At 38.5% G+C, this 27,546-nt stretch overlaps 2 protein-coding genes across 2 annotated transcripts in view; both read left to right on the top strand.

Annotated features, from left to right (window-relative positions):
- Positions 1 to 7,875, top strand: part of CPB1 (carboxypeptidase B1) — a 34,054-nt gene extending 26,179 nt beyond the window's left edge. The window contains exons 10-11 of the mRNA XM_036115631.2: positions 5,618 to 5,702; positions 7,688 to 7,875. Coding sequence (XP_035971524.1) covers positions 5,618 to 5,702; positions 7,688 to 7,875 — 273 coding nt within the window. The remainder of the gene's footprint in view (positions 1 to 5,617; positions 5,703 to 7,687) is intronic.
- Positions 7,876 to 13,815: 5,940 nt separating this feature from the next.
- The window catches only part of CPA3 (carboxypeptidase A3), a 29,039-nt gene continuing 15,308 nt past the window's right edge, over positions 13,816 to 27,546 (top strand). The window contains exons 1-6 of the mRNA XM_036115629.2: positions 13,816 to 13,891; positions 13,990 to 14,065; positions 16,430 to 16,554; positions 25,044 to 25,146; positions 25,254 to 25,355; positions 26,626 to 26,727. Of these exons, the coding sequence (XP_035971522.2) occupies positions 13,824 to 13,891; positions 13,990 to 14,065; positions 16,430 to 16,554; positions 25,044 to 25,146; positions 25,254 to 25,355; positions 26,626 to 26,727 (576 nt within the window). The 5' untranslated portion in view covers positions 13,816 to 13,823. The remainder of the gene's footprint in view (positions 13,892 to 13,989; positions 14,066 to 16,429; positions 16,555 to 25,043; positions 25,147 to 25,253; positions 25,356 to 26,625; positions 26,728 to 27,546) is intronic.

Below are 27,546 nucleotides of genomic sequence, written 5' to 3'. Positions count from 1 at the left end.
CTCCACACACACGCACACATAAAAATGCTCTAGACTTTGCAACTTCAGCTGACTCACGTTTCACATTCTCCTTGAATTTTAAAGAGCCTAAAAATATGCATGCAGATCAGCCAAAGAAAAAAATTGCTTTACATCCGTGAAAGCATTCCCACACTCCCCATGGGCTCTGCCAAGATGGGCAGGCCCTGCTCTCCCAAGCCAAGCCTTTCCCTAACTCCTTGCCTTTCTCTAATCTCAGGCTTTGCAACCAGAGCCTATGCTTGTTTACCCTCCTGTTTTTCTCAGAAACATATTTGTTTTTTCAAATCCCAAAGGCTTTCTCCTCAGTGCCTGCTTGTAGGCCTTGCAGGCTTCTCCTCTCGCATCAAAATTATAAAAGTTAAATTCCTCATTGGTCCCTTGGTGTAAGTTACCCATTATCACAGAACAGAAGGAAGGAAACCGCAGTTAAAGATCATTTTGATGCTTCCATTATCACATGTATTCACCCAGAGGAATAATTAAACTCAGAACTTCAAGTTAGAAACAAAGTTCTGGAGAAAATTTCTTCGAACTGGCTTATACCACATAGTCAGTTTGGAATTTTTGTTTTCTTGTACTGTAATAATGGACCAGTGGAAGATTAGAAGAGGCAGCCCCCCACCTCCTATGACGCTGGCTTGCAATGAGGACCATGAGCACAGCCATGAGACAGGGGCTTCCTGATCACATGTTACCTGGGAAGGCAGGTCAGTGGAAAGAACACCCTCGCCTTATTCATCTTACCAGCCCCCTGGAGCTCAGAGCCTGGGAAACATTACACTAGTTGGTCTTTTGTCTCTTGGGCTTTGAGTTAGATGTGACATTTTAGACTCTCTCTGTCTTTTGCTCTATGACCAAGGCCTCTTTTTAAGAAAACAGGTGACAAAAGAGAACATGCATAAGACATGGTAGGAAACTCATATCTAAGGATTAATAAAGGCTGGCCATGTTTGGCCTTGACTGAAAGCAAAGTTTTCTCTGAGGCTGATTTATATTTAGCTTCCTTCTGTTCTTTACAATTGGTAAAACCAGCTCCAGCAACACTTCTTTTGAAGTATTCGAAGGCCACAAGGAGAAGTGAAAAAGAGCACAGGATTTAAAGCAAGAAGAACCTAGCTCAAGTCAGCCACTTATGGGGCTGCATGCCCTTGGGAAAGTTCTTTTATCCTCTCTGAGTTTCAGTTCTTTTATCCGTAAAATGGGGATAAAAATATCTAGCTCTTATCAAGAGCTCTTTGTAAAGTCTAAGGTTTTATGTAAATGTTAGTTCTTATTTTGAACCCGTTGAGCAAGGATGTAAGATGTCCCTCAAATGACAGGTTGTAAAGAAAGTGTCTGTAATTGGAGTTTCAAGATGTGGATCATGCTTTCTGATGTGCTATTGCTTCTGCGGGTCTTTCGTCAGCTGTCTTAGTCCCTTTTTACAGAAATGTACAAGGGAAAGGAGTTACCACTCTAACATTTTAGCAAATGCAGGAATTATCTCTCTTTTACCATTCCTGGCTGGGGTCAGTCACCCAGTTTGGTTGGAACATTCCCACTGAGCATGCTGCCCCACGTGGCATTCCATTCTGCGAGAAAATTCTATGCCGATGAAATGTGGACAGATAGTGCTGGAAAGATAAATGAGTAACATTTGTGAAAGTATTTGAACTCTTCAAAAGAAAAGACCCACACTGATTCCAGGGATTTTTGTTAAGATCATTGGAATTTAAAATATGATATTTTGGTCAATTAATGTCTATTCTGATTTTTTTGTCTCTTGGCCTCAGAGGGGCAGAGAGAAAGGGGCCACAGACTTCATTTTTAAAAAATTAATGGAAATAAGTAAAATGCACAGCAGAAGTCATTGTGTAAATGTGGCAACCCATCAACCACCACCACCTTCCCCACAAACATCCCCTATCGCCACTCACATATGTCACAGCCTTTGCAGAGCTCAGCATCCTGCACACCCACCCAAATCAGGCCCATCTATAATGCCCCAGTCCTAGGATAAGACTCTATCAACCAACCATGTGCTAGATGCTATACAATCTGTTGAGAATACAAAATAAATAGCCAAGAATCCCTTCCCACAAGGAGCTCACCTGGGAGGCAAATAGATGCAAAAACAATGGATTACAGAACAGAGTGACAGGAACTCTGAGAGTGGTGTTAGCCTTCACAAAGGAGGGGACATCGATGCTCCCCAAGAGATTTAGGGGCAGCTTCACAAAGAAGGTGACACGAAACCTGAATCTGGAAGAACAACAGTAAATCTCCAAGTGAACAAAGACGAGAAGAGGATTCCAACAAAGGGAGAAGGATACCCAAAGTGAGGGAGGTAAGGAGAGGCAGGAACAGGTGTATAGGGAAGAAGTTCAGGGAAACCTAGCTCAGAAGGAACACAGAATGCACAGCAAGTGATGCAGACTGAAAGAGAAGGGAGGGGCTAGCTCACACCCTTAGGCCAAGAAAGGAAGTGGACTTCAAGAGAAGGTGAGAAAGCACTGAAAGATGTGGTGATGAGGTGACACTCAGAAGATGAGTGATGAGGTAGACATCAAGAGGATAGAGCAACTGAGGACAAGAAGAGTAAAAACTGACACAAACTAAATGTTCCTGCAATGTGCACCAGTGACAGCAACATATTAACATCCTTTTTAAACTAACATTAATCTTAAATATTGCGGTCAGCACCAAAGGCAGAACAGTTGCTGCCAGAAGATGCCTAGGAAGTCTTAGAAAGCGCTTGGGTATCACTTTGAGGAAAGGCAAACTGAACATTTTTGTGTGGCCCTAACGGTAGTTAAGACTAAAATGGTAAGTTGATAAGTCAAAAGAGATAACAGATCACAAGCAGGCCCCTTCAGTTTTGTCAGATAACTCATATATTATGTCACACCAATAAACACATTAAGAGACTTGAAGGTCAACAGACACAGGAGTTTAATAGAAAACTTCAATGATCTTCTTGTCTTAAATCTTTTCTAGTCTTCGTAACTGCTCATGTTTGGAACTAATATTGCAGAATCATCTTTTTTTCCCCAGCTTTATTGAGATATAATTGACATATAACACTGTGTGAGGTTAAGGGGTACAATGTGATGATTTGATGCACATATATATAGGGAAATGTTCAACACATTAGTTAACACATCCTTTACCTCACATAAGTATCATTTTGTTGTTATTGCTGTTTTGTTGTTCTGTTATTGTGAGAACATTAAAGCTCTACTCTCAAAGCAACCTTTAAGTATATAGTATAGTACTGCTAATCATAGTCATGATGCTGTACCTTAGATCTCCAGAACTTATTAGAATTGTATTTCTAACTAGAAGTAATAATTCAAGGCTTAAAGGGGGAGGTGGGGAAACCAGAACAGATGAAAAGCCTCTGAATGGTAACTAGGGAAGGAACAAGAGTTCTTTAGAATCGGAGGTTCTGCCTTACAGAAAAATAACTACAGATGTCCTCAGATGAATGGCAAGTTAAGCAAATTATAGAATAGTAGAAAATGTACTATTTACTTACCAAAAAAATTAGCACCTCACCATGTTTCACATCTCCACAAGATGGTTTTAAATCTATTCTGCACACTATGCAATTGTTAATTGATTTTTCTCATTTCCATCTGCAATAGGCCTTATATTAAAGGGTAGAGAGAAGACTTAGCTCTAGTGGGTTGGTTAGAATAAGATTAAACAACAGGAACTATACATTTAGATCACAACAGTAAAGATTCCATGCAGTAAGAGAAAGCATATATTAGTTTACCAGACGAGAAAAAAAAAAGGGAAGTAAAACCCTAAAATTTTCAAGTTACTGTTCCAAAACTCTGAGAACAATAAATTAGTTCAAAGAAACTGATTACACCCTTTCAGTGGACCACAATATCATGACTTATATTTTATAATTATTTTTTAAATTTTCTAATTTACCACTTGGTTAGTGAAGCATTAACAATTTGGGAACTGGAACTTTGAAGTTTTGTAGACATGCCCTTGTCAATTTAACGTAAGACGCTACTAAACTGGTTTTGATATTAGAACAAGGACTAAGGGAAGTTGCTACTTTGTAAAACTAGGAGTATTTTGATTCCATCACCAACCTCATCGCTTTCCAAGCATATGTACAAGACATAATTATGATGCCAAAGTATGAAATATAGCTAATTTCATAACCAGAATGAATTATGGCTAATTCTCCTGTGGTAAACAATCAGATTTTCAAATCTGTATTCCCAAGACAGCCAAGTCAGGCCTTACTTTTCAAGTAATTCATTTAAATATGCAGTATGTCAGTGGATGTTGGGAAGTTTACAGCACAGGGGGGCTGGGGGTACAGAGCCCTTGCCCTTGAAGAGTTGGGGGTCAGGGAGGCAGAAAAGCAATGGGTCTTTTGAGATAATGAAGCTGCTTCTTAAAGAAAAAAATACACATAAGCTAATACTTGCCGCTTTTTTGAAATTCTGGAATTCAAATGTTCTTCATTTTGAAATAGAGTAGATGTTGTCTAATTCTTCAGTCTAAAAATCTTCCAAGCTGGAACCACCCTCATCCCTGAAACTGCCAATTCCTTAGTATTTCTATGTTGGCAAAACACTGTATTGAGTATCCAATCATTCATATGTGTAGTTTTTAATACTCCTGCCCCAGCTTATATAATTCTATCTTATCCTGACTTATAACCTGCCACATTTCCAGGTAGTTTTTGTTTTGTTTTGTTGGGGGTTATTTTGTATGTATTTGATTTTTGTTTACCTGTATTAGGTAGAAAACCTCAACCACAAAGACCTCCTTGTCTCCTGCTTTTCTCTTACAAGCTCCAGAGACAATATAGATTTGCCAAACTAATCCTTACACATAACCTAATTCCTAATACACAGTGACATTTTACTAAGTCAATGAATGTGATATCTGGGACAGTTACAGCTTGCTGTAGCCTCGTTTCTCTAGCCTAAACTAAGCAAATCATAGAATAGTAGAAAATGTAAAAAAACAAAATGTTTGATTTTAAAATTTAAAATAACAAATGTTTGACAAGCCTAAGGAAGAATACCTGGGAAAAAAAGACACGCTAAGTTCTATGTAAATAAAAAAGAAGAGAAAGTAAAAGATTGTCCTCTGACTAAAATAGAAGTTATTGCTAGGACCCATACTTTACTGCAACAATTATTTAAAATGAATGTAAAGACCTAATTCTCAAATAAGAGGGTAAGATGCTAATTATCTTCAGAGTTCCAACAAATAGTTCCTGGACAACCACTAAGTGGTAAGCCTTGGCCTGGACCCTGACGACATGGAGATAAAAGACAGAAAAAGTCACTGAGAACTCAGAGGCCAGCAAACGGTGCTGCCACAGTATGACACATTCAGAGGGAAGCTCAGAGTGAGTGCTTGCAGAGGGCATTTAGGGAAGACATATTTTCATAAGAATCGCTTGGATCCTATGACCAGGTTAGAGAGAAAAATTGGATGGGCACTGAGCAGGAATAAAACTAACCCAAACTGTGTCTTACGCCTCTTCAATGTCTTAAAAATAAGGTACAGATGTTTGTTTGTCAGTGTGTGCTTTTACTTATTTACTCACGAACTGCTGGTTCTTTTGCAGAATGCCCTGGCGAAAGCTACCGTAAAAGAACTTGCCACCCTGCATGGCACCAAGTACACATATGGCCCAGGAGCTACAACAATCTGTGAGTCTTGGCTTCAGAACTGTGCAACGAGACCACACGCCTAAAAAGGCGACAAATGGTTCCCAGAGCCTTTCCTTTCAGATCATTTAAAGCATGTGGCTTTTGCCTGACAGTGGATTTTTTATATGACATGTCATCAGTTTTCTGTTCAGAAAAAGTATCCCCTCCAACCCAAGAAAACACTTGCACTCGGTAAACATCCATTGAGCAGCCACCACTATGTGCCAGGTCCTCACTAGGTACTAGGAAAGAAAGGAAGGGCGGATGGAGAGAAGGCAAGAGAAAAGGAGAAAGGGAAGTTGGGGAACCAGCACAGTCTTCGAAGAATCCACAGAAAGGCAGCAGGAAAACTAAATATAGGGGTGCTAGATGTTATGACAGAGGATGCACAAGGAAAGAGCACACTCCAGCACCAACCAGCCCATCCCACAGCATCGGCGATGACTGCCCAGGATAATGACCCAGAAGCTTTACCTGGAAAGACAATTGCTGAAGAAAAGTGTAAGAAGGAGTGTCTTCCTGACTAAACAGACTGCAGGTGCGAGGGCTAATTCAGGCTCAAGCCACTTTCCAGGGTAGATGTCAGCCCCTCTGACCAGTCACTCGCTGTGCTCGAGCCAAGTGGCAAGAGACACACAGCAAGAGAGTTAGGTAGGGGCTAGGCCCCAGATTTCACTCAGATGCTGCAGAGTTTAAATTTCACTGGGAAGGCACATTATGCAGGCCCCATTTTAAATTTCTACTTATATTTTCCTTTGCCTTTGTATGATTTCTTTTTGCCCCGGATCTGAAAGGACTAGAAATACAAGGGAAAAGGCCCAGTCCTGTTATCACAGGGCCTCCCACGCAGTTGGAGAGGCTCCAATCCTGGGTTTTGTTTTTAAGTTTTATGTAGAATATGGTTTTCTATACTCTTGTCCTTTTTTAACCTGCTCTGAATCATATGGGGTACAGTGTTTTCCTAAGGGGGTTCTAGCAGAAGTAGCCCACCTATTCATATACTGTGAAGTTCTTATATGTTTTATGCAGACTAGTTCAGTGAGGGTTCTTTTTTCATTATACTGTAAACCCTTGGAGGACAGAAGTCACGTCTTTCCTTTATTCCGGCATCTCCAGAGGAGAGCCCACAGCCCACTGCTCAGTGAGGGCTGTACAACCGTTGACTGAATAAATAGATGAAAGAATGAATGAATGAATGAACGAAAAAATGACCTAGTGACTTAACAGATAGAAAATCTACAAGGCAGGGACATAGTAACTGTTACTGATTGAAGAACTGAACAAATGCCTAACCTCCGCCAGACCATCTGCTAGGCCCTGAGGAAACACAAAGGCCCAGCCCTGCCCTCAAGGTGCTCTGATTTCATCAGCACTGTTTCCTTGGGGTTTGGAGTTCGCTCCTATCACCAGTCATCATGCAGCCTTCCCCAGAAATTATCTATATTTTGTAAACAAATTACATATGATATAGTTTACCATAGCATACAAGCACAGTGAGAAGGTTATGTTATAAATTACATACTTCCTGGGGTATTAAACACATCATTGCCACTAATTAGGCTTAGAGGTAAGATTGGACTGATTTTTTAAAACTGCCCTCCATACCTTTTATAATCCAGTTTTCTAGAAAATTGGCCTACTGGGTGCCTGGGTGGCTCAGTCGTTAAGCGTCTGCCTTCGGCTCAGGTCATGATCCCAGGGTCCTGGGGTCGAGCCCCACATCAGGCTCCCTGCTCGGCAGGAAGCCTGCTTCTCCCACTCCCCCTGCTTGTGTTCCTGCTCTCTGTATCTCTCTCTCTGTCAAATAAATAAATAAAATCTTTAAAAAAAAGAGAGAGAGAAAATTGGCCTACCTATAATATTTTGCCCAATGCAACAGTTGTAATTATAAAAGAAAGCTGGCTTTTTTCTTTTTTTTAATTTCCTTCCTGGATTTAGTGTTTTGGGGGTTCGTTCATTTTTTTTCTGCTCTTTGCACATTTCAGATCCTGCTGCTGGGGGCTCTGATGACTGGGCTTATGACCAAGGAATCAAATATTCCTTTACCTTTGAACTCCGGGACAAAGGCAGATACGGCTTTGCCCTTCCTGAATCCCAGATTCAGCCCACCTGTGAGGAGACAATGCTGGCCATCAAGTACCTCGCCAGATACGTCCTGAAACATCTGTACTAGTAGAGAATCCTGACAGCCTTATGTCAAAGTTTCTTTTCTATCCTAAATTCTTATTTTTGTCTGCCTGGATATTTTCTAGATCCAATCTTTCTTTTAAGCCACTAGTCTATTAAACTACTTGGATCTTTTAATACTGATCATAATAAAAATGAATCATTATAATTAGAAACCTGACAGATTGTCTACTTCTTTGGGGAAGAAAATGATGTGAATCAGTGACTAAGCAAGCCATCCACAGGTAATGATGTGGATCAACGATATAGGAGTTAAAGTCCTCAGGGTATTTGCCAACACTGGCAGAGTGCAGAGATGTACAGGTTCTAATGGGGGCTTATGAGGAAGAAGACATATAAGGGGAAATTTAGCAAATGGTAGTATAGGTGAAAAGACCCCATCTTGCTTTAGCTTTCATCTCAGCTCATTTATTTTATGAACTGTCTACTACATGCCAAACACTTTGCTAAGCAATTAGGGACAGAGCAATGAAAAAGAAAGACAGTTCTGCCTTCAAAGGGCATTTGGGAAGACAGACATGAAATAAATAATTAGCTATTTCACTAATTATTTAATAAGTCATGATTTAATTTACATTAAGCAAGTAAGTGCTAGACAAATTACATGAAAGGAACATACACCAGGTCTACCTCCCTGATGTGGGGGAGAAGGCTCTCTCAGGGAATGCTGGAACCTGAAGAATAAGTCACAATTATCTGGATAAAGGGAGTGCCCCTTCCAAGCCCTGATGCAGAACCCGTAGGAAGAAAGCCAGAGAGGAAGGAACCTAGACAGTTGAGGGAAGAAAGCATGTATAGGGACTGAGGAAGGTGGGAGGGACTATTAAGCAGAGCTTAGAGCTTAAGGTTTTGGAACATGGGTCTAAGAACAATGGGAAGCCACGGAAAACATTCAGTTGCAAATGACCTAATCAGAGTTTTTAAAACATCAACCAGCTAAGATGGAAAGCAGACTGAGGTCAAACAAGAGGGTGTCAGAAGGGTGTTAACAAGGGGACCTGTTACAGGAGGGTGATACAAAGCAGATTGGAGGTAAAACAAAAGGGTGTTAGGCCTTAAACAAAAGAGGCAAAAATTACTCCATGACTTGAAGTTTCCCAGAATTATAACTGAACATGCTAATGTCAGAGACTATTATGCAAAGTTCAAATTTTAAAATATAATAATAGGTATTTAGTTACAATTTGGGAACATCTCTTAATTTAAAATCTACTTTACTATTCTATTTACTTTAAAATATGAGCTCATTGTTTTCTATGTGGATCCAAGGAAAATAGGATTCCATATCTAGCAAAACATGTTAAAATATCTATGACAGTGTTCTATTCAAAAGAAGAATCCTTTGAAGTCACAGTGGTTTGGAAGTTGTCAAGCCAAAGAATGATTAATTGCATTAATTGTCCACTAGATGGTAGCAGTGCAGCTGCTACAATTTGTCAAGCAATCATCTTCAAAATAATTTAGTAATACATCATTTAAATAGACACTTAAGAGCAAAAAAAGAAATTCCCATGAATTCTCAAGCAGTATTGGTGATGATAAAAAAATAGATGTAATTTAGCTAAATTATCTTTCCCCGTTTTATTTAAATTATACCCATGTTGGGAATTGGAGAGCTAACTCAACCAAAGTTACCTGAGTGAAGTTATCTTGCTGGACGTGTATCATTCAATCCATAGATAGTTCCACAAGACTCCCATACTCCACCTCTAGCAGATAACATTGACTTCTAAGAAATGCTATGTGTGACCCAAAGTTCAAAAGTCATGTGTGTAAACCATAAAGAACTATGTCTCTAAATTGAGTGCTTTAAATTAGAAATTAGAAATGTTCACAAATTCCAAGGAATTTTTTCAAAAAAGAGAAGGACCAGGATAGTAAGTATGTAAATATTCTCATTTAAAATCCCTTGTATCCAAGAATTCTTGCACCAGAAACATTTTTGATATATCTCTGGTCAACTCAAAGTCAACAGCTAGCTGGCTAGGAGTGCCACTTGCCTGAGCTGAACTGAGCTAAAACAAAGAGAGATGTCTGCTTTAGTCCTTCCCAGTGCAATAATACCATATGACCTCCTGCCAGGCAGACCAGGGACTGCCAAGGTTTCCTGCCCAGCCTTGCCCACCCAGGAGCCTCTGACTGTAAGGGCACCTCTCTCTTCCTCCCTCCTTTAAATTACTCCCTCACTGAGATCCCAGGACAGGCTCTGAGCCCTTCCTCAGTCCCAAGCTCTCATTCCCCAAACAGTAATTAACCAACAGCACAGAAATGGCTCCCTGAATTTTTCCTATCTCAAAACGGTGTTGCTACAACATAGCAAGACTGGTTTTCCAGTCTGGAATAAGGGAGTTCTTCATATCTAGAATAACATCCCATGTATTCACCTGCTTTTGCCAACTAACTTATATGAACTGCTCAAAGAAAATTTCAGGCACAGAAGAAAAACAGAAGGAACCATGACAGCTAATGAGGTTATTTGGGGGCCAAATGGGGTCTTGATGATCCTCTTAGGTCTTCTCATTTGAGCAGGTAGTCACTCCCCCTCTAGCCAGGTCTGACACTGCCTGAACCACACACCCACATCTTTGTCCAGAAATGCCACCTTTCTTCAAATAATGAAGACAACTTTCCTGCAGCATTTTGCAGGGCAGCTTCATTTCAATGATAAGAATCCAATATCCACAGCTAAAGGCAACAAATTTTTCTTTCAACATACCCTTTATGAGATATCTAAGGGTATTCCAGAAGCTTATTGGATTTGAGTTGAAGATGGAGAAGTATTTGAAAGAGCCTAGTAAAATCACAAGAGAACTTTCACTTTCATTTTCTAAGGTATCTCTTTTATAGTGATAATGTTTGAAAATATGCATAAAAATATAGTTTAAAAATAAGGCAATATTTTATTTTTCTAAAGATTTTATTTATTTATTTGAGAGAGAGAGCATGAACATGGGGAAGGGGCAGAGTGAGAGAGAGAAGCAGACTCCACATTGAGCAGGGAGCCCAATGAGGGACTCAATCCCAGGACCCTGAGATCATGACCTGAGCCCAAGGCAGATGCCCAACTAACTGAGCCACCCAGATACCCCTAAAGCAATATTTTAAACTGTGGCTAGACATATACTATTACAAAACTCCTAGGAGTACAAAGATCCAGAAGGATGGAAAATTATTGTTGTGTGAGGCATTCAACTTTAAATTTCTTTTTAAAGAGATTAATTTGACCTATGAAATATCACACCACCTTACAAAGTCAATCCTAAAATGATATGTTGTTCAATAGCCATTCATCCTATTCTATAAATATGCCAAGATCTTTTATAAATTTTGATGCAATAATATAAGATTGCTCAGAACTATGCCTGCCAAGAAACCATTTGTTCTGAGAAAAAGCTTCAGAATACTCTTGAAATCCATCTATTGCATCTGTTCTTCAGAGGCTAAATAAATTGGGGAGGAGTAGGAAGTCTTAAGAGCATCACATGTCGATATCTCATTCTAGAAACAGGGAACTGAAATATGTAACAGATATTAAGAAGTCCAAGATTATTTATAATCAGAGTCTTATCCCTGAGAGATACCAGGATCTCACACATTTACCTAGATCCCCAAATAAAACAGAAGTGTCCTTCATACTTGACCTGAAAAATAGACATACAAGACTTCTCCACAGTTTTAAAACTAGTCACACAGAAAAAGGCTTTAAGAAAACATATAAGAATGTTAGAATTAAAGGTGATTTCTATTTTCTTCTTTCAAATTTTGTTTTTGCTAAATTATTTCCAGTAGGCATTTATTACTTGAAGAATCAGGAAATAAAACTCCAAAAAGAAAAGCTGTAACACAAAAAATTTTTCCTGAAGTAGTCCATATTAAAACAAATACAGAAAGATATTTCACCCCTAAAGGATACAGCCACCACTTTATTTATTTATTTGTCAGAGAAAGACAGAGAGAATGAGCAGTCACATGAAGGGGGTGGGGCAGAGGCAGAGGGAGAAGCAGACTCCCCGCTGAGCAGGCAGCCTGATGCGGGACTCAATCCCAGGACTCTGGGATCATGACCCGAGCCGAAGGCAGACACTTAACCGACTGAGCTACCTAGGCGCCCCCACAGCCACTGCTTTAATCTACCACATGATACATGCTGATACTCCAGTTGACAGTGGTCAACTATAAGTCTGTTTACAGAACCTGGCAATTTTATCAAGTGCTTAGAGGGCATGAGCATATATTTTAGCACCTACCATCCACCAAGTCCTTCACATATGCTATCTCATTTAGCCCTCACAGCACTTGCCAGAGTCCAATTTGCATCTCCATTTTTCAGATGAGGAAACCAAGGCCCAGAATGACTAAGCAGCCTGCTCAGGGTGAAGGAGCCACTCTAAGGTTACATGTTTCTAACTGCAACGTCAAGCTCTTCCTTTTCCTCTGTACCTCTACCAAATTCATCCTCAGAAGGAGTGGAGCAAACATTTGCTTAGGGAGTTTCTAGTGCTGATGAGCTTATCCAATGTCAAGAACATGAAGGCATTTGTAAAACCCTCCTCTCCCTTACCTGCAGGGTTGGGGCAAGGGGAGCCCCTGGGGATATGTTCTAGTGCACACCTAACACAGAGAGAGGAATGAAGCTATTGCTGCTGTACATGTAACATGGGCATCTCCCCAACGCTATTATTTTGATAATAAAAATATATAACCATGACTCTGAGAAGTTTCCTATAGGACGATCTATATACATTTGTCAATGTGAAGAAGTAGTTTTTAAAAGGAAATTCTAGTAAGTTATCTGATTAGCTAAACTTACTCACTCTGTTAGATTACCTTAATTCTGAGTAGAGGTGATGCCTTCTCCCAAATGATCCATGTTCAAAATTAAAGACCCCTCAAGAGACTATTTAGAATGCTCTATAAATGACATTCATTAATTCAACTTTCTGAAAGCATTTACTGAACCCTGCACCCAGACCCTAAAGAGAACAGCCAATGAATAAACACTTGAGCAACCATAAAATTGTGCCTTCTAGGAGTCCTCAACTTGCTTTAGAAATAGGGGTTATCTCCGAGAACAGAGGCAGGAGAAGGAGAAAGGAGCGGGGATGTGATTGCTTTAGCTCTTTCTGTAACATTCTGTAACTTCTTTACAGAGAGGTACAGAGAAAATATGGCAAAAGTATAAAATCTAGGTAGTAAATACATCAATATTTTTGAGATTACAGTATTTTTAGCATATTCAAAATATTTTGTAATTTACTAAGTTACAATGTAGCTTCAAAAACATATTTTACATTATTAAGGACCACCCATCAAGGTTCTGTAGTCAGATACCCAAATTCATCTCTGGTTCCAAGCGCAAATTTAAAGTGATTTCTTCCATCATTCAATTCAAACATATGGAAAAGCTGCGTTTTATTTTTTTTTTTAAAGACTTTTTATTTATTTATTTGACAGAGAGATAGCGAGAGCAGGAACACAAGCAGGCGGAGTGGGAGAGGGAGAAGCGGGCTTCCTGCCGAGCAGGGAGCCCAATGTGGGACTCGATCCCAGGACCCTGGGATCATGACCTGAGCCGAAGGCAGATGCTTAACAACTGAGCCACCCAGGTGCCCAAAGCTGCATTTTAGGACAAAGAACTGGGCTCAGATCTCAACTCTGTGAACATACTAGCTCTGCTACCTTGGGCAAGTTATTTCCTAAAAAATGAGTTTGCCTGGCATCTGTAAAATGGGTATTCCCAATTGCAAAAGGGTAGCGTGAGGTTGGATCTGCCACAGAATGGGCATTCAGTGTTAGTGTTGCCATCCTACTCCTCCCTCCCCAACTAGAAAAACATTTCGTCCACCAGAACCCTAAGAGGAAATCAGCTGCTCCTCCAGATAAGAGCTGAGGCATAAAGCTGGCAGAGGGTCTTGGGGCAGGCAGAGAAGAACCATGTGGTTCATCCTGCCTTTGGGTTTGATCGCTACCACCCTTGCAGTGGCTCCTGTCCGCTTTGACAGGTAAACCTCACCACCCTGCGTTCCAGTCTCTGTACAGAAAGAGGATGAAGGCATGCTTCTTTACAGTTCACATGTTTCATCTTTTTACATTCTTAAAGGGAGAAGGTGCTCCGCGTGAAGCCCCAGGATGAAAAACAAGCAAACATCATAAAGGACTTGGCCAAAACCAACCAGGTAAAGCACTTAGACGGTTATTTTATCTTTTCTTTCTGTTCTCTAAAAGCTGCCTCTTATGAATTTTACTTTTAATGAACGCAGAGCTTCCAAAGACAAAGAAGGGGCAAGTGGCAGAAGCTACTTGGGTAAATCAGCCAATCGCCACTATAGGGCTTCCCTTGTTTTTGTTTATTATTTTTCCCCCAAATTACCACTCCTGTTTTCCCTCCCAAAAGCTTTGCAAACAACAGCTTTTTCTATGGGAAATTGTGAAATAAGGAAGTGGGCTTTCTTGACACCTTTCTGGGGGCCTCTTTATCCTCCCTGCTAGTGCCTTGCCTGCTCCATTCTCCTCTCTCCCACCCAGATCTCCACCAGTGGCATAGTTTCTCTTAAAATTACAATAACATCAAGGTATTGGTTAACCAGTAACATCAAAGTAATGGTTTATAATACCAAGATGTGACCCTTCCCAAGAGTAGGTCCATTTTAAAAGGAAACTCTTGAAGTTTGATCACTCTTTTAAAACCCAGTGAGCTAATGTAATCATTTTATCATTTATTCAGCTGCTCCCATACACAAGGCACACTGTGTCAGCCACCTTATAGGTATCATATCAAACTCTCCAACAGATTTTCAGTGTGAGTGGCATAATTAAACCCACTTAAAACAAAAGAATCAAAGTTCCAAGACAGTAAATTAAATGACCAAGATGACACAGCAGACTTAAATCCAGAACTGAATCTGAGATTTATTCTAGTCACGCACCCCCGCATCACATCAAACTAATTGAAAGCTCTGCTCTTCTAATTTCCCAAATGTTTTTCAAATCCATGCTTTCCTCTTCATTCCTGTGCCACTGCCAAAATTATGTCTGCCCTACCTTGTACCAGGACTATTTCAGTAGCCCCTTATCCAGGGTTCAGGTTCTAGTCCTGCCTCCCACAAAGCCAGGTCTGCACTACAGCCTGGCTGCTCTAAAGCTTGATGATCATATTCCTCCATGTGAAGGTTTTTAGTGAGAGGCAGCCTGGTATGGAAAGAGCATGGTCTTCAAAGTTTCAAATACTAGCTCTAACTAGCTCTGTGGCCTTAGGCAAGTTACGTAACCTCTCTGGATCTGTTTCCTCCTCTGTAAAGTGAGGATAATAATCATACCTACTTCCTAAGGTTGTTATAAAGACTAAGTAAGCTAGTAATTGGGTGACGCTCAGAAGGAGGCCTGGCCGTAAGAAGCACTGTAGAAGTGTCTTCTATTGGTATTGGAGTGACATCTGAAGTCCTTCATGATCTGCCGAGCTGCCAATCTCTACTGTCTCCCACTCGTCCAAAACTCTCTCTCACCGTTCAAGCTCCATGAGCACCAAAACGTCTTTAAATCACACTACATCTCTCATATGTCCAATTTATGCTATAGCTTTCTGATCAAAATAAACCAATAAATATTGGTTGGCTCACAGCAGCCTCATATAAGCACATAACGGACCGACCCAGAGGTAGAGTGGGATTCAACTACAAAATACCCAGGTGGACTTAGACATGTCTACAAGCTTGGAATGGTAGGTAGGAATTGAGCATTTCCTTCACATTTCCCAGGTTGGGGAACTGTACTTCATTTGATTTCACGATGGAGTATGATTTTGAAGAACAACAAGAATTGGAATCTTCTAAAAGTTATTTTAACCTGAATGCTATCCTTCTAGACCCATTCACCAAATTTCTGAAATTCTCAGCTAGAGGAAGAAAAAGAGAAGGGAATCAGCAGCTTTAAATGCCTGCAGGTCCCAGAGTTCATATCCATTTCACATTCTTTACAACACTCCAAATGGAGTCCTCTTAACCCTATACCTTAGGGAAAAGGACTAAACTCAAGGAGTTTTAGTATCGCCCAAGGACATACTACTAGAAAAATAATAGGGCTGGAGATTATTATGCCTTCTGTTGGACACAAACCTTCCAGGAATTCCAGAGTTTACAGGGGAAACTGGTTTTGAGGCCTGACTCAGGGGCAGGGTGAGGGGAACCATATTTTTAATCTATATTCCCAATTAGAGACAGAGTCTATGGCTAAATGAATTGTGAAGCAGCCCCAATCAACCCCAAGATGGTAGAAGCAAACAGATTAACTAAAAACTACTTTTTTTTTTTGCATTTATAGATACTATCTATGTCCTGAAAGAGTGATCAGTACAAATGATCTCTCCCACTCCCTAATATTCAACAGTATATTTGCACACTCTCATAAGCTTATTGAGAGAAGGGTCCATACCTTAACTACATTGAACCCCAAATTCCTTTTGTAGTGTATGACACATGTGTTTCTTAAGAAATATGTGTTGGGTGAACAAATAACTGTGACTAACATTGAACTCATCTCCGCAGCTTGACTTCTGGTATCCAGATGCCACCCACCACGTAGCTGCTAATGTGACAATAGATTTCCGAGTTAGTGAAAAGGAATCCCAGTTCATCCAGTCTACCTTGGATCAAAATAAAATGCACTATGAGTAAGTCCTATGAAATATTCAAATGTGTTAGACACTCTAAGTTTGGAGTATCTTGAAATTGAGAGGGAAGTACTATTCTTTAATTGGGCCAAAAAAATGAAAGCTCTAGCAGATAAACATTTACAGTTACTTTCGAATAGGCTATTGAGGCCTGCTTACAGGGGTGATGAGATCAAACTGAGCTACTCAACTTCCATCTCTTTTTGTTCTGATCTGCAAGAAGGGCAATCACCCATGCTGCCCTCTCCAAAAATCAGCTCCTAGAAGGACATCGTGCACTTGTGCAGGCATGGATAATTTAGCCACACTCATCACCTCTGACAGATAATCACCACAGAGCTCAAGAACTACTGGTGGCTACTAGCACCAAATTCTCGAGAATTTGAATTCTCCTGCTGCATAAAAGGAGACCCAAATAACTGTGCTCATCTTAAGTCAGAGATGTGGGAATATAAGATATATAATAAATAATTCTTTATGAAAGAAATTCTTCCTCAGAGAAAGCAAAAGCAATGCAATAGAGTAAGACTTAAATCCAACAGGAGAGAATTCTCAAATGGCCAAAGATGGAGAAATGAGTCATTGTGGTCCCACAGAGAAATAAGGGAAAATTAGAACTCACTGAGCACCAACCATGGGCCATGCACAGTCTGGGCCCTGGGGCAGTGAACAAGGGAGCCCAGTGATGAATATCACAAATCCACACATAACATAGTAAACAAAATGTGTTTGATGTACTGAGGGATCCTGTTTTAACTCTACCAGCCCTTGTCATTCCAGCAATACCCTTTACTGAGACCTTCACCATTCAAAACACTGCTAAGCACTAGTTCTTTCTTTCTGACTTGCTATTTCATGCCTCTGCTACCCAACATAGAGCTACAACTAAAAAAGCCTTCGTATTCTGCCTGAAACATATCATGTCATACTGCAGAGCAGGATTTACTGCTGCTTATCACGACTTGATTGTGTTCTTATTGCTACAATATCCTTAATAAATATAAACTCTATTGAAATTAAGGAAAGACAAATATAAGAGAAGTAAAAAAATTCTTATTCGTGACTTAATGGCTTAAAAAGTAGCAGGCTATTACTTGTGATTGTTGTTAATGATTGTCTTTGTTTTTGCTGTCATTTCAAGAGGGTTGTGAAACAAATGTAGAAATTAATAATTGAGGAGCACATATTCAAAATTAATTTCTATCAAGATTTAACCCTTTCTAATTAATATATCAATATGTGCTTTTCTATGTTCTTACAAATTGTATTATTAAAATTAGAAAGACACTTTATAAATGGACCTCCAAGATCTCAGAAACTAGAGTGCATTAGAGACTCTCTACTTACACTAAGGTTCAGATGGTCTTGATTCTTTCATCTAAAAGAACTCACTCCTCCCCCTATATATCCTCTGGTGCCTGTGTCTCTTGATTCACTTCACAGCCAGTCTTCTTAAATGTGTGCCTCAAGTATTATACTCTTTATTTTACGTCATTAGTATAGACCTGACCCAAATTCCTGTGATCAACTAATTCTTACAAAGTATCCAGCCCAAGCTAAAATAAATTCTAGCTGGTCAATTTTGTTTAATTTGATCTGAACAGCAACAGAAAAATAAAGTATTAGGTTTTCCTTAATATCCTGGTAATGTAGACAAAAAGCTAGTTGCTTGACATGAGTGTGGAACAATGGAATTAATCACTGTGACAGAAGATATCTAGGCAGGTGGCACCTCTCTCTCCTCTTTGGACCTCTAGGTCTCTCTTAGGCTGAAACAATTCTGACTCAAACAGAGGTGTAAATCCAGAACTTCACAAATACAGTGTGTTTTTCACTTTGTCTTATGCCAAAATTCTTCCTTGTTACCTACATCAAGAACCAAAGTGTTAAAACACAAATAAAAATTAGTTTTATCTAATTAGGACATGATTTCTAGAAATTGGTCCAAATTAGCCACGTTGTGGGAAAGCCACATAATTAGATAGTTACCTTCCTCAGAAATATAAATATGTAAAGTGATCTGTGCAGACAAGGACTATTTAAATCTTGTCTCCAAGTACTAATTATATAGATAATTTTATTTGCATATTAATTATATGTGTTACTTGGTGTCAGTCAGTAGTAGAAGAGTGTTCTAAGAACAGAAACATCTGGTGGACCCAGGCACCAGTCTGAACAAAACCACATTAAGAGGCTGGTTTGACACAATGATTTACTTAGACACCCTTCATTAGACAGTATATATAAACCACTATTTAAAGTATCTGTGTGTGACTTTTTTTTAATTTTTAGAAAATTAAATTACTAAGACAGATTTGATTTTAAAGTAGCATGTTTGCTTCATTTTTATTTACCTTTTTACAAAATCATAAAAGACCAAGTCTGAAAAACAACACCTACATACCAACAAACCTGAACAGACTGATGAATAAATGTCTAAAGAAAAGCACACCCAAGGGACGCCTGGGTGGCTCAGTTGGTTAGGTGACTGCCTTCACTCTGGTCATGATCCCGGGGTCCTGACATTGAGCCCCGCATCAGGCTCCCCCTGCTCTCTGGGGAGCCTGCTTCTCCCTATCCCTCTCCCTGCCGCTCCCCCTGCTTGTGCTCACTCGCTCTCCTTGTCAAATAAATAAATAAAATCTGAAAGAAAGAAAGGAAGAAAGAAAGAGAAAGAAAGAAAGAAAGAAAGAAAGAAAGAAAGAAAGAAAGAAAGAAAGAAAGAAAGAAAAGCACACCTATTGGACTGAGTCTATAGGAGCAGACACCATATTTAGATTCAGTAGTTAAAAACCCTAGTGTTTTTACTAAATTTTTTACATTTTAGATATTTGTATTTCAGATACATTTTAGATTATCTTTTCTTTGATCAAAAGTTAAAATCAGAAAATAAAGAATTATTAATGAAAGGTAATTCAGAAAACAACTACTAATATATATGGTATAACACTAATAAAGCAAAACAAATGATACAATTAAGTGAAATCTTAGTAAGATGCACATAAGATTATATGGGAAGTACAAAAGAAATCTATATCAAACTGACCAATCTATACCAAACCAACTCCTCGACACTTCATATTAATGTCTAATTACCTAATAATGATCAGACACAAATTCATATTCCAAGTGTACACACAGTCCTATCAGATAAGTATTCCAATCAAATAAATCATTCTAATGTCTTGTCCCATTCATTTTTCCTTTTGCTCTACATTTTTATATATTACTTGCCCAAGAGTAGAACAGGGATGCTGATACCTGCTACAAACTGCAAAGAGATGTTGGTCATGGTGGAAAGCAGACAAGTGTGGTAAATAAGAATGTGGATTCTCAGTGAGGCTGTCTGGGTCCAGTCCCATTTAAACTACATGTTAGGTTGTAACATTGACATTTTACATTGACAATTTACTTAACTTCTCTTCACCTCATTTTCTTCATCTCTAAAGGGTGTTTCATAGAGGTTTCATGAAGATTGACTGGGACCATAAAATCGCCCTTTGCCTGGTTCCTTTACTTCTACTAATGCAAGTGAGGGAAAGACCACTTATACGTGTGTTTACATGAGTGCACACACACATATGAACACATACACACTCTACAACAGAGGATAACTAGGGGCTATCACTCCCTTCCCCTCTTAGTGAATAAATTAGTGTCTTAAAGTTTATTATCCAACACAGAGGTGTGCCTCAAATGTTGGGAAATCCATGTCAGTAAATGCCAAGTTGCATACACAGTAACCCAATTAGGGAGTTACTGGAGACAAATGGGATCTTGTGGAAACTTGAAATCATGCTTTTTGGGTAGCCCCTATCCTGCTGGAATGTGGGCATAGAAGAGGGGAGGCAATCCAGACCTCTAGTTTATAAGACACCATAACAATGACTCTGCATCCCTGGGATATGCTTCCCCATCTCTCTCTCTCTCTCTCTCTCTTTCTCTCTCTCTCTCTCTCTCACACACACACACACACACACACACACACACACACACATCCCAGAGCCTATGGCAGTCACATACATTGGCCTCCATTCTCCAATTGTTACTCTTTAAAAGCAACAGATGGAGGGAGCCCTGAAATTGTCAGAAAAGGATTCATCTTGTCTCTTCTCTGAACTTCTTATCTACTTCCTGACCTTGGGACACAGCCTTCTAGAAGAGCTGGTCAGCTGGGCGAACTTTGCACAATACTCAGTAGACTAAGAAGACGACGGGTCTGAGGGCAATACCCATGGATTTCACTCCTTGTCACTGGAAGCACTGTTGTATAATGGCTCACAGCTGGAAAACTGAAGTCAGACACCTCTAGGTTCAAATCCCACCTTCTGCATTTTTACAGTTGTGTCAACTTTGGCAACCTCTACCTAACCTTTGGGGGTGATAACGGTACCCAATTAATAGTGATGATGTGAAGATTAAGTGATAAAATGTAAATACCATGCTGAGCTGAATGTCTGGTACATAAGAAAGGTTCAATAAACATTAGCCATTTATATCATTAAATCTTCAATGATAATTATTTAACCTTTCATCTACACTTAGGAATTTCTTTAACAAATTAAGCAAATCTTGGAGTGCTAAAATAATATTTGGAAGAAAGTAATTTGGTTTCATCTGCTTAAGCCTGGCTGCTGGTTAGTGGAAGGGCTCATGAAAATAACATCTGGCCCTAGTTCTTAATTTCCAGCCTTAGGCTTAATTTCTAGTCCCTATCAGCAACAATCTGGCACCATTCTGATGTCCTCATGCAGCTGCTTTATGGAAAGGTTGTATTTTAGCTCACACAATTTTCTTTTGCTGCTGTTATCACAAGAGCTAAATTGATATGTGTAAGTCTAAAAATATTCTTAGATTCGAGCTTCCTGTGACTAATTACTACTGCCTTATTTTACAAATCAACCTCCGGGACCATAAAATTTCTTTTTTGCTTGGTTCTTCTATAAATGCACGTAGAGCAAAAGCTTCATACCCTCTTTAGAACTTAAAACAATTAATTAAAGCAATTCATTATGTCTATAGTGACCACCCAAAATATAATTTCTAATCCTTTCAGGCTTCGTGAGTTTTAGTGCAACATGCCACACCTGATTCCAAATCTGGTGTCATAACTTTTCTTCTGAGAAATCACAGATTCATTATAAATCAAAAAGCCAAGCATACAGTGAATTAGATATAATGTGCATAATAATGTGTTTGTCAGTAATGTTAATGGGAATCAATATTCATGAGTAGTGCTTGGTGTCATGTGCTAAATAAACTCTAATTAGAAGTATACCTCATTTATCTTCTGTCTCCAAACTCAGATCAGTCAGTCAATCAGCAAGAAAAAACCGACAAGTAGAGTGGGTGCTACAGTGTCACAGTTCATTATCGTAAGAAATTGAAGATATCAGAATCAAACAACTACATACCTCCCCAGCCTGGGTTAAAGATATGTTAAGTCTGTGAAGTGGTTGTCAATTTTATGACTCAACTTCACTGTCATACTGAGCTTCACTGGGTACCTATGGCTTGCCAATCACTTCCCACATTTCAATTCATTTCATCCTCACCAAAATCCTGGCTGACATGTTTGGTTCCACTGTAAAAGTGAGTAAACTGAGGCTCAGAGAGACAGTTAACCCATCCAAGATCACATAAAGTATTAAGACAAAATGGGGTTGGAATCCAAGAATGGCCACAGAGTCTCTTCCCACCAGGTCACTACTTCCTTTTATGATTGGGTTCATGGAGGTGAAAGAGTGCATGATACTGTCCTAAATGATTAGAATGCATGATAAAAAATAGACAGCATCTTCCTACATAGGACTTACTGCTAACAGAAGGAAAATACATATGCATTTAATCAATGATAGTAATGCCTTTTTTAATAAGAAGTCAGTTGGAACTATGATAATCCGAATAAGGAAACTATTCAAATACAACTTCAAACAATTCTTGATTTTAAATATTTCACTGAAATATTTCTATTATAAGCCATTGATCTCTATCCTGAAAAATAAAGTATAATGAGTACTATAGTTTAATTTGGTTGAGGAATTACCATTACCAACACGAATTTTCACACTGTGCTATAAAAGAATGATATCCTTCAGGGCTATTCACATTATTAAAATATGCTGGGTCACATGACCCCTGTGTTTGCTAAATCCTTCTGTCAATGTAGTTTATTTTCCTTTTTTTTTGCTGTTAGCTACCACCTACTGATAGCATGCTTGCTTTTTTACAAGTCATTTTACCTATGTCCAATGTATTCCTTATGATGAATGAAGCTTTTTGTGAGGGTGTTTGTTAATCTCCGATGGCTGCAACATTATATTTAACATATTAAGGAATCTATAAATAAAATTCAATGCAACTAGACACCAATGGACAATAATAATTTGATCATATCGATAGATACCACCATATTAATCTCAAATGACAATCAACATTATATGTAGTGGTGAAAGACAGGTTTTCTTATTAAAAGCAGAAAAAAAATAGAATGCCCTCTTTCAACACTATTATTTTCCATTGTTCAGAGAGTTTAACCAATGCAATAAAGCAAGGGGAAAAAAATAGTTATTGGAAAAAAAGTAGAAAGTATAATTTTTTACAGAAGAAATAACTACCCTAAAACCTGAAAAAAAAAAAACCCTAAAGGCATAACTAAAAAATTCTTAGATGTGAAAAGATCATTTTTTAACTAATAAGATGGCTAATAGATAAGTGTAACCAAAGCAATAAATTTTCTTAATATATGAATAACCAGTTCAAATGTCCAGTGAGAAAAAAAGCCACTCACAATACTAATAAAAATATATGAATAAACAAAATACACAAAATTTTACTGAAGAATCAAAAAGCTTTATTATGGTCCATTATTAATAAGGTTCTTCTCAAATTTTTCCTAATTTAGTACAATTCTAATGAAAAGCCTATATTTTTTTAATAATTCTCATAATTTCTAAAAATGATTCTGACCAAACATTTATTAAGAACAGGTAAAATTACTCAAAAATTTGGAAGCAAGAATAAGGAGACAGTACATTAAATATTAAAACTATAATTAAATACGGTTTGCTTCTTACACAAGAGTAGGAAAACAGATCAGTGGAGCACAACAGAAAATCCCCAAACAGACAAAATATACAAAAATATTTGAGTACGTATAAGATGACAATGGCATTTCCGAAACATAAATCTTAATTAAAGTCAAGCAAGGTTGCATTCCAACTCCCAACCCCAACACACACTAATTATGGCTATTCAAGCTTTCTAAGCAACAATGTCCCCATCTGTAAAATGGTGATAATATTAACAAGATAAAAATAAAAAGGTATGTAAAGCAGGACCTGGCCCACATGAAACAAATGGATGTTCAAGTGACAATGTCAGGTAGGCAGCTGGATGAACAAGCCATGGGAGAAGTAAGGGAAGAGCTAGGGCCGTGGGAAGTTCAGGGGAGAGTACAGAACTGGAAATACAAATGTGGGCAACCATTAGAGCCATGGAATTCAATGAGATGAGATGTGGTAACTCAGGAATAGAGATGAGAATAGAGAAGAGGGTAGAGGCGTAAGAGCTCTGGGTCCCCAATTAGCCTCCTAACAATTCTTCCTGCCTGTTATTTCACCCTCTCCAAATCAGCCTAAGCATTTTCTAGCTCTGTAACTACAGACAAGTTATTTAAACACTTTGTGTCTCAGTTTTCTCATCTATAAAATGAGGATAATAATTTCATGTGAAGATTAAATGAGTTAATGTACATAAGGTGGTTTAGATCAATGACCAGGACATGGTGAGTACTAAGTAAGTGCTTACTATTACTGTTATTCAAGTTTCTCCCAGCTCTCAAAGTATGAAGTGATATGGGATGGTCAGTAAATTTGTGCGTAAGAATATCCACTATTGCCTGTGTTGTGTGTATGTGAATGTGTGTGTGTTTGAAGAAAGTTAGAGAATGACTATAGATCAATGTTGACCAACAGTAGTATAATGTAATACTACCAACAGTAGTATAACAGCAAGCCCCATGCGAAATTTTAAAAATTCTAGTAGCCACATTAAAAAAGTTAAAAAGCAACAGGCAAATTAATTTTAGCAATATATTTTATTTAACCCAATACTATGACTTCAAAATATTATTTCAACATGTAGTCAATATAAAACTCATTAGTGAGATGTTCTACATAATTTTTTATACAAAGTCTTCATAATGTAGTGTATACTTAACAGCAACCTCTTTTTTGGACAGCCCCTATTTTAAATGCTCTATAGCCATGTGTGGCTGGACTACCATACTGAACAGCACAGCTCTAGATAAATGGGAAGATTTGAAGCCAGACACATGACATTTCTAAAAGAGATGGTTGGAGAATAACGATGATACAGGGCAAACTTGATCTAAGATAGAGAAGAAAAGAAAATTTCTGTAAATGAAAGACAACTGTGGGGTTTTTTCCTCCAGTAAATGTGTATTTTATCATTCCCCTGTCAAATAGAATCTTGATTCATGATCTACAAGAAGAGATTGAGAAACAGTTTGATGTTAAAGAAGATATCCCAGGCAGGCACAGCTATGCAAAATACAACAACTGGGACAAGGTACAGTATGAAGTGCCTGTACTTCAAAAAAAAAACTATAACCCTTAACATTTGTTCTCATTTAGTTTCTTTTATTCTAATTCCTCAAAATTGGTTTTGTTCTTAAGATTGTTGCTTGGACTGAAAAAATGGTGCATAAGCATCCCAAAATGGTCTCTCGTATTAAAATTGGAACCACTGTTGAAGATAATCCACTATATGTTCTCAAGGTAATAATAATTCAAGAACTACTAATTGTTATTATTTTGGAAAAATATGAATTTAAAAGTTACTTTGTGACACAACTAGTGAATTTTGAGACAATAAAAATCTTATAATTTTTTTGAAGAACATATAAGCTCCAAATGTCCGTTCAAAAATAGAAGTGACAGGTGGTTTTAGGTGGAACCAAGAAAGTCCCTGAACTAACCGTTTGTGGGACACAGTGGACAAACTCAGACAAATATCTTATCCCATATCTTTATTTGAAGAGTTTATGAAGTCCCTGGTGTATAAAACAGTTTTCCACCCATTAAAATTCAGGGAAGCTGGTGACTAAATGTCATGAAGAAAAGAGAAGTTTAAGTATCACAGAATCATAGGATCCTGGAACAGTACATGAAGCATTTCAACCCTATGTTGATGGGGAATTCCCTTCTATAATGGACCTGACAATTACCGTTCAGCTGCTGCTGGATTTTTCTACATCCAAATACATTGTTCCCTAAAGCATGCCCTTAATAACTGGGAAGTCCTTCCTTACCCTGAATTCCCATCCATTCATTCTCTCCAACTACCCAAAACAAATCTAAATTCTCTTCAAAATGACAGCCCTTCAAATATCCAGCCACTGTTCCTCCTCCCCACTGCAAACACAACTACAAAATCTTTTCCACCTGAAGCTAAACATACCATATATGAAGCCAGAAAAACAGAAGGAAATGGCAGAAACAGAAACAACATATAATCTATTTCTCAGACCAAAGGATGTTAACAATAAAATAAGAAAAACAATATAGGGCGCCTGGGTGGCTCAGTTGGTTAAGCGACTGCCTTCGGCTCAGGTCATGATCCCAGGGTCCTGGGATCGAGTCCCACATCGGGCTCCCTGCTCTGCGGGGAGCCTGCTTCTCCCTCTCCCACTCCCCCTGCTTGTGTTCCCTCTCTCGCTATGTCTCTCTCTGTCAAATAAATAAATAAAATCTTTAAAAAAAAAAAAAAAGAAAAACAATATATTGTGATTTTTTTAAAAAAACCCTAAAAGCAACTCTGACACTAGGAAAATTTTTTTTAAAAATAGACTATGTAATAGATTATGAATTATGTATAGACATTTAAGGATATGTACCATGGTCCTCCCTGAGAACAATATGTGCATATGCAGTTATTCAACAGAGGACAGGGTAAGTATTGCCTTTAGCATAGGAATGAGTTATTGGACAACAAAGGATCAATGTGTGAGCTCATGCAAAATAATATCTCAAGTTTATTTTTAAATAGATTGGGAAAAGGGATGAAAGAAGAAAGGCTATTTTTATGGATTGTGGCATTCATGCACGAGAATGGATCTCCCCAGCATTCTGCCAGTGGTTTGTCTATCAGGTAAGTGAATCGGAACACTCATACAATTCTCCTTTGATTGTCAAATCTCCAGCACTTAACTGAGTGGCAACACCCCTTTCCAAATGAGTGCAGTTCCACTTAACTAGAAGGGCCCACATTTGGTGCTGTCAGGAAATAAATGCTCTGGATTTTACTCATCATTGGGGTTTTTATAAAATTGATACCTTCCTTCAAACTTCTTGAATTCCAGCTGACAGTTTATAAAACTAAAAGAATTTTTGGGGGCTATGATATGGTTTCTCCTATAGTGAAGTATGGACAATCTGAAACTATCTTCATATTACAACCTATAATCTTGGCCTTTCTTCAGTGAGCCCAAAGCACAGACCTTGAGTTCCTGTTTAGATCTTTAATTGGCCGATGATGCACTTGGATTTTCATACTTCATTTCTTTTCCAAGGGAAAAATAACTCAGTTTTTTTAAAGGTAAATCCAGCTTATAAGTTGTTGTTCCTCTCATTCTATCCTATTCTGACTCCTACCATCTTTTAACTTTCTCTTTTCTGGCAGCTTTTGCATACAACATGCTGATGTAATATGCATGACAATGCCTTTCTGGTCATGGATGCTTTAACTAGGAATGAATCTGCCAGTAGAACTGATTTATCCCTGCAATTGTTTTAGCTCTTCCAGCTGAGGGCCAAGAGCTCCCCTTACTCAACCTATAAAGGAATACATGTGACAGGGCTACAAGAAATCCCTTGGCTCTGGAACAGATGTACCTGGAAGAGATTTTCCAAGAATGAGAGAGATTTTAGGTAGCCATAGGAAGTATAGATAATTACAGAAAATTCAATC

The sequence above is a fragment of the Halichoerus grypus genome, chromosome 1, assembly GCF_964656455.1.
Source record: "Halichoerus grypus chromosome 1, mHalGry1.hap1.1, whole genome shotgun sequence".
Classification (NCBI taxonomy): Eukaryota; Metazoa; Chordata; class Mammalia; order Carnivora; family Phocidae; genus Halichoerus; species Halichoerus grypus.
Note: the sequence above shows the minus strand (reverse complement) of the source record. Positions and strands in the feature narration are given on the sequence as shown.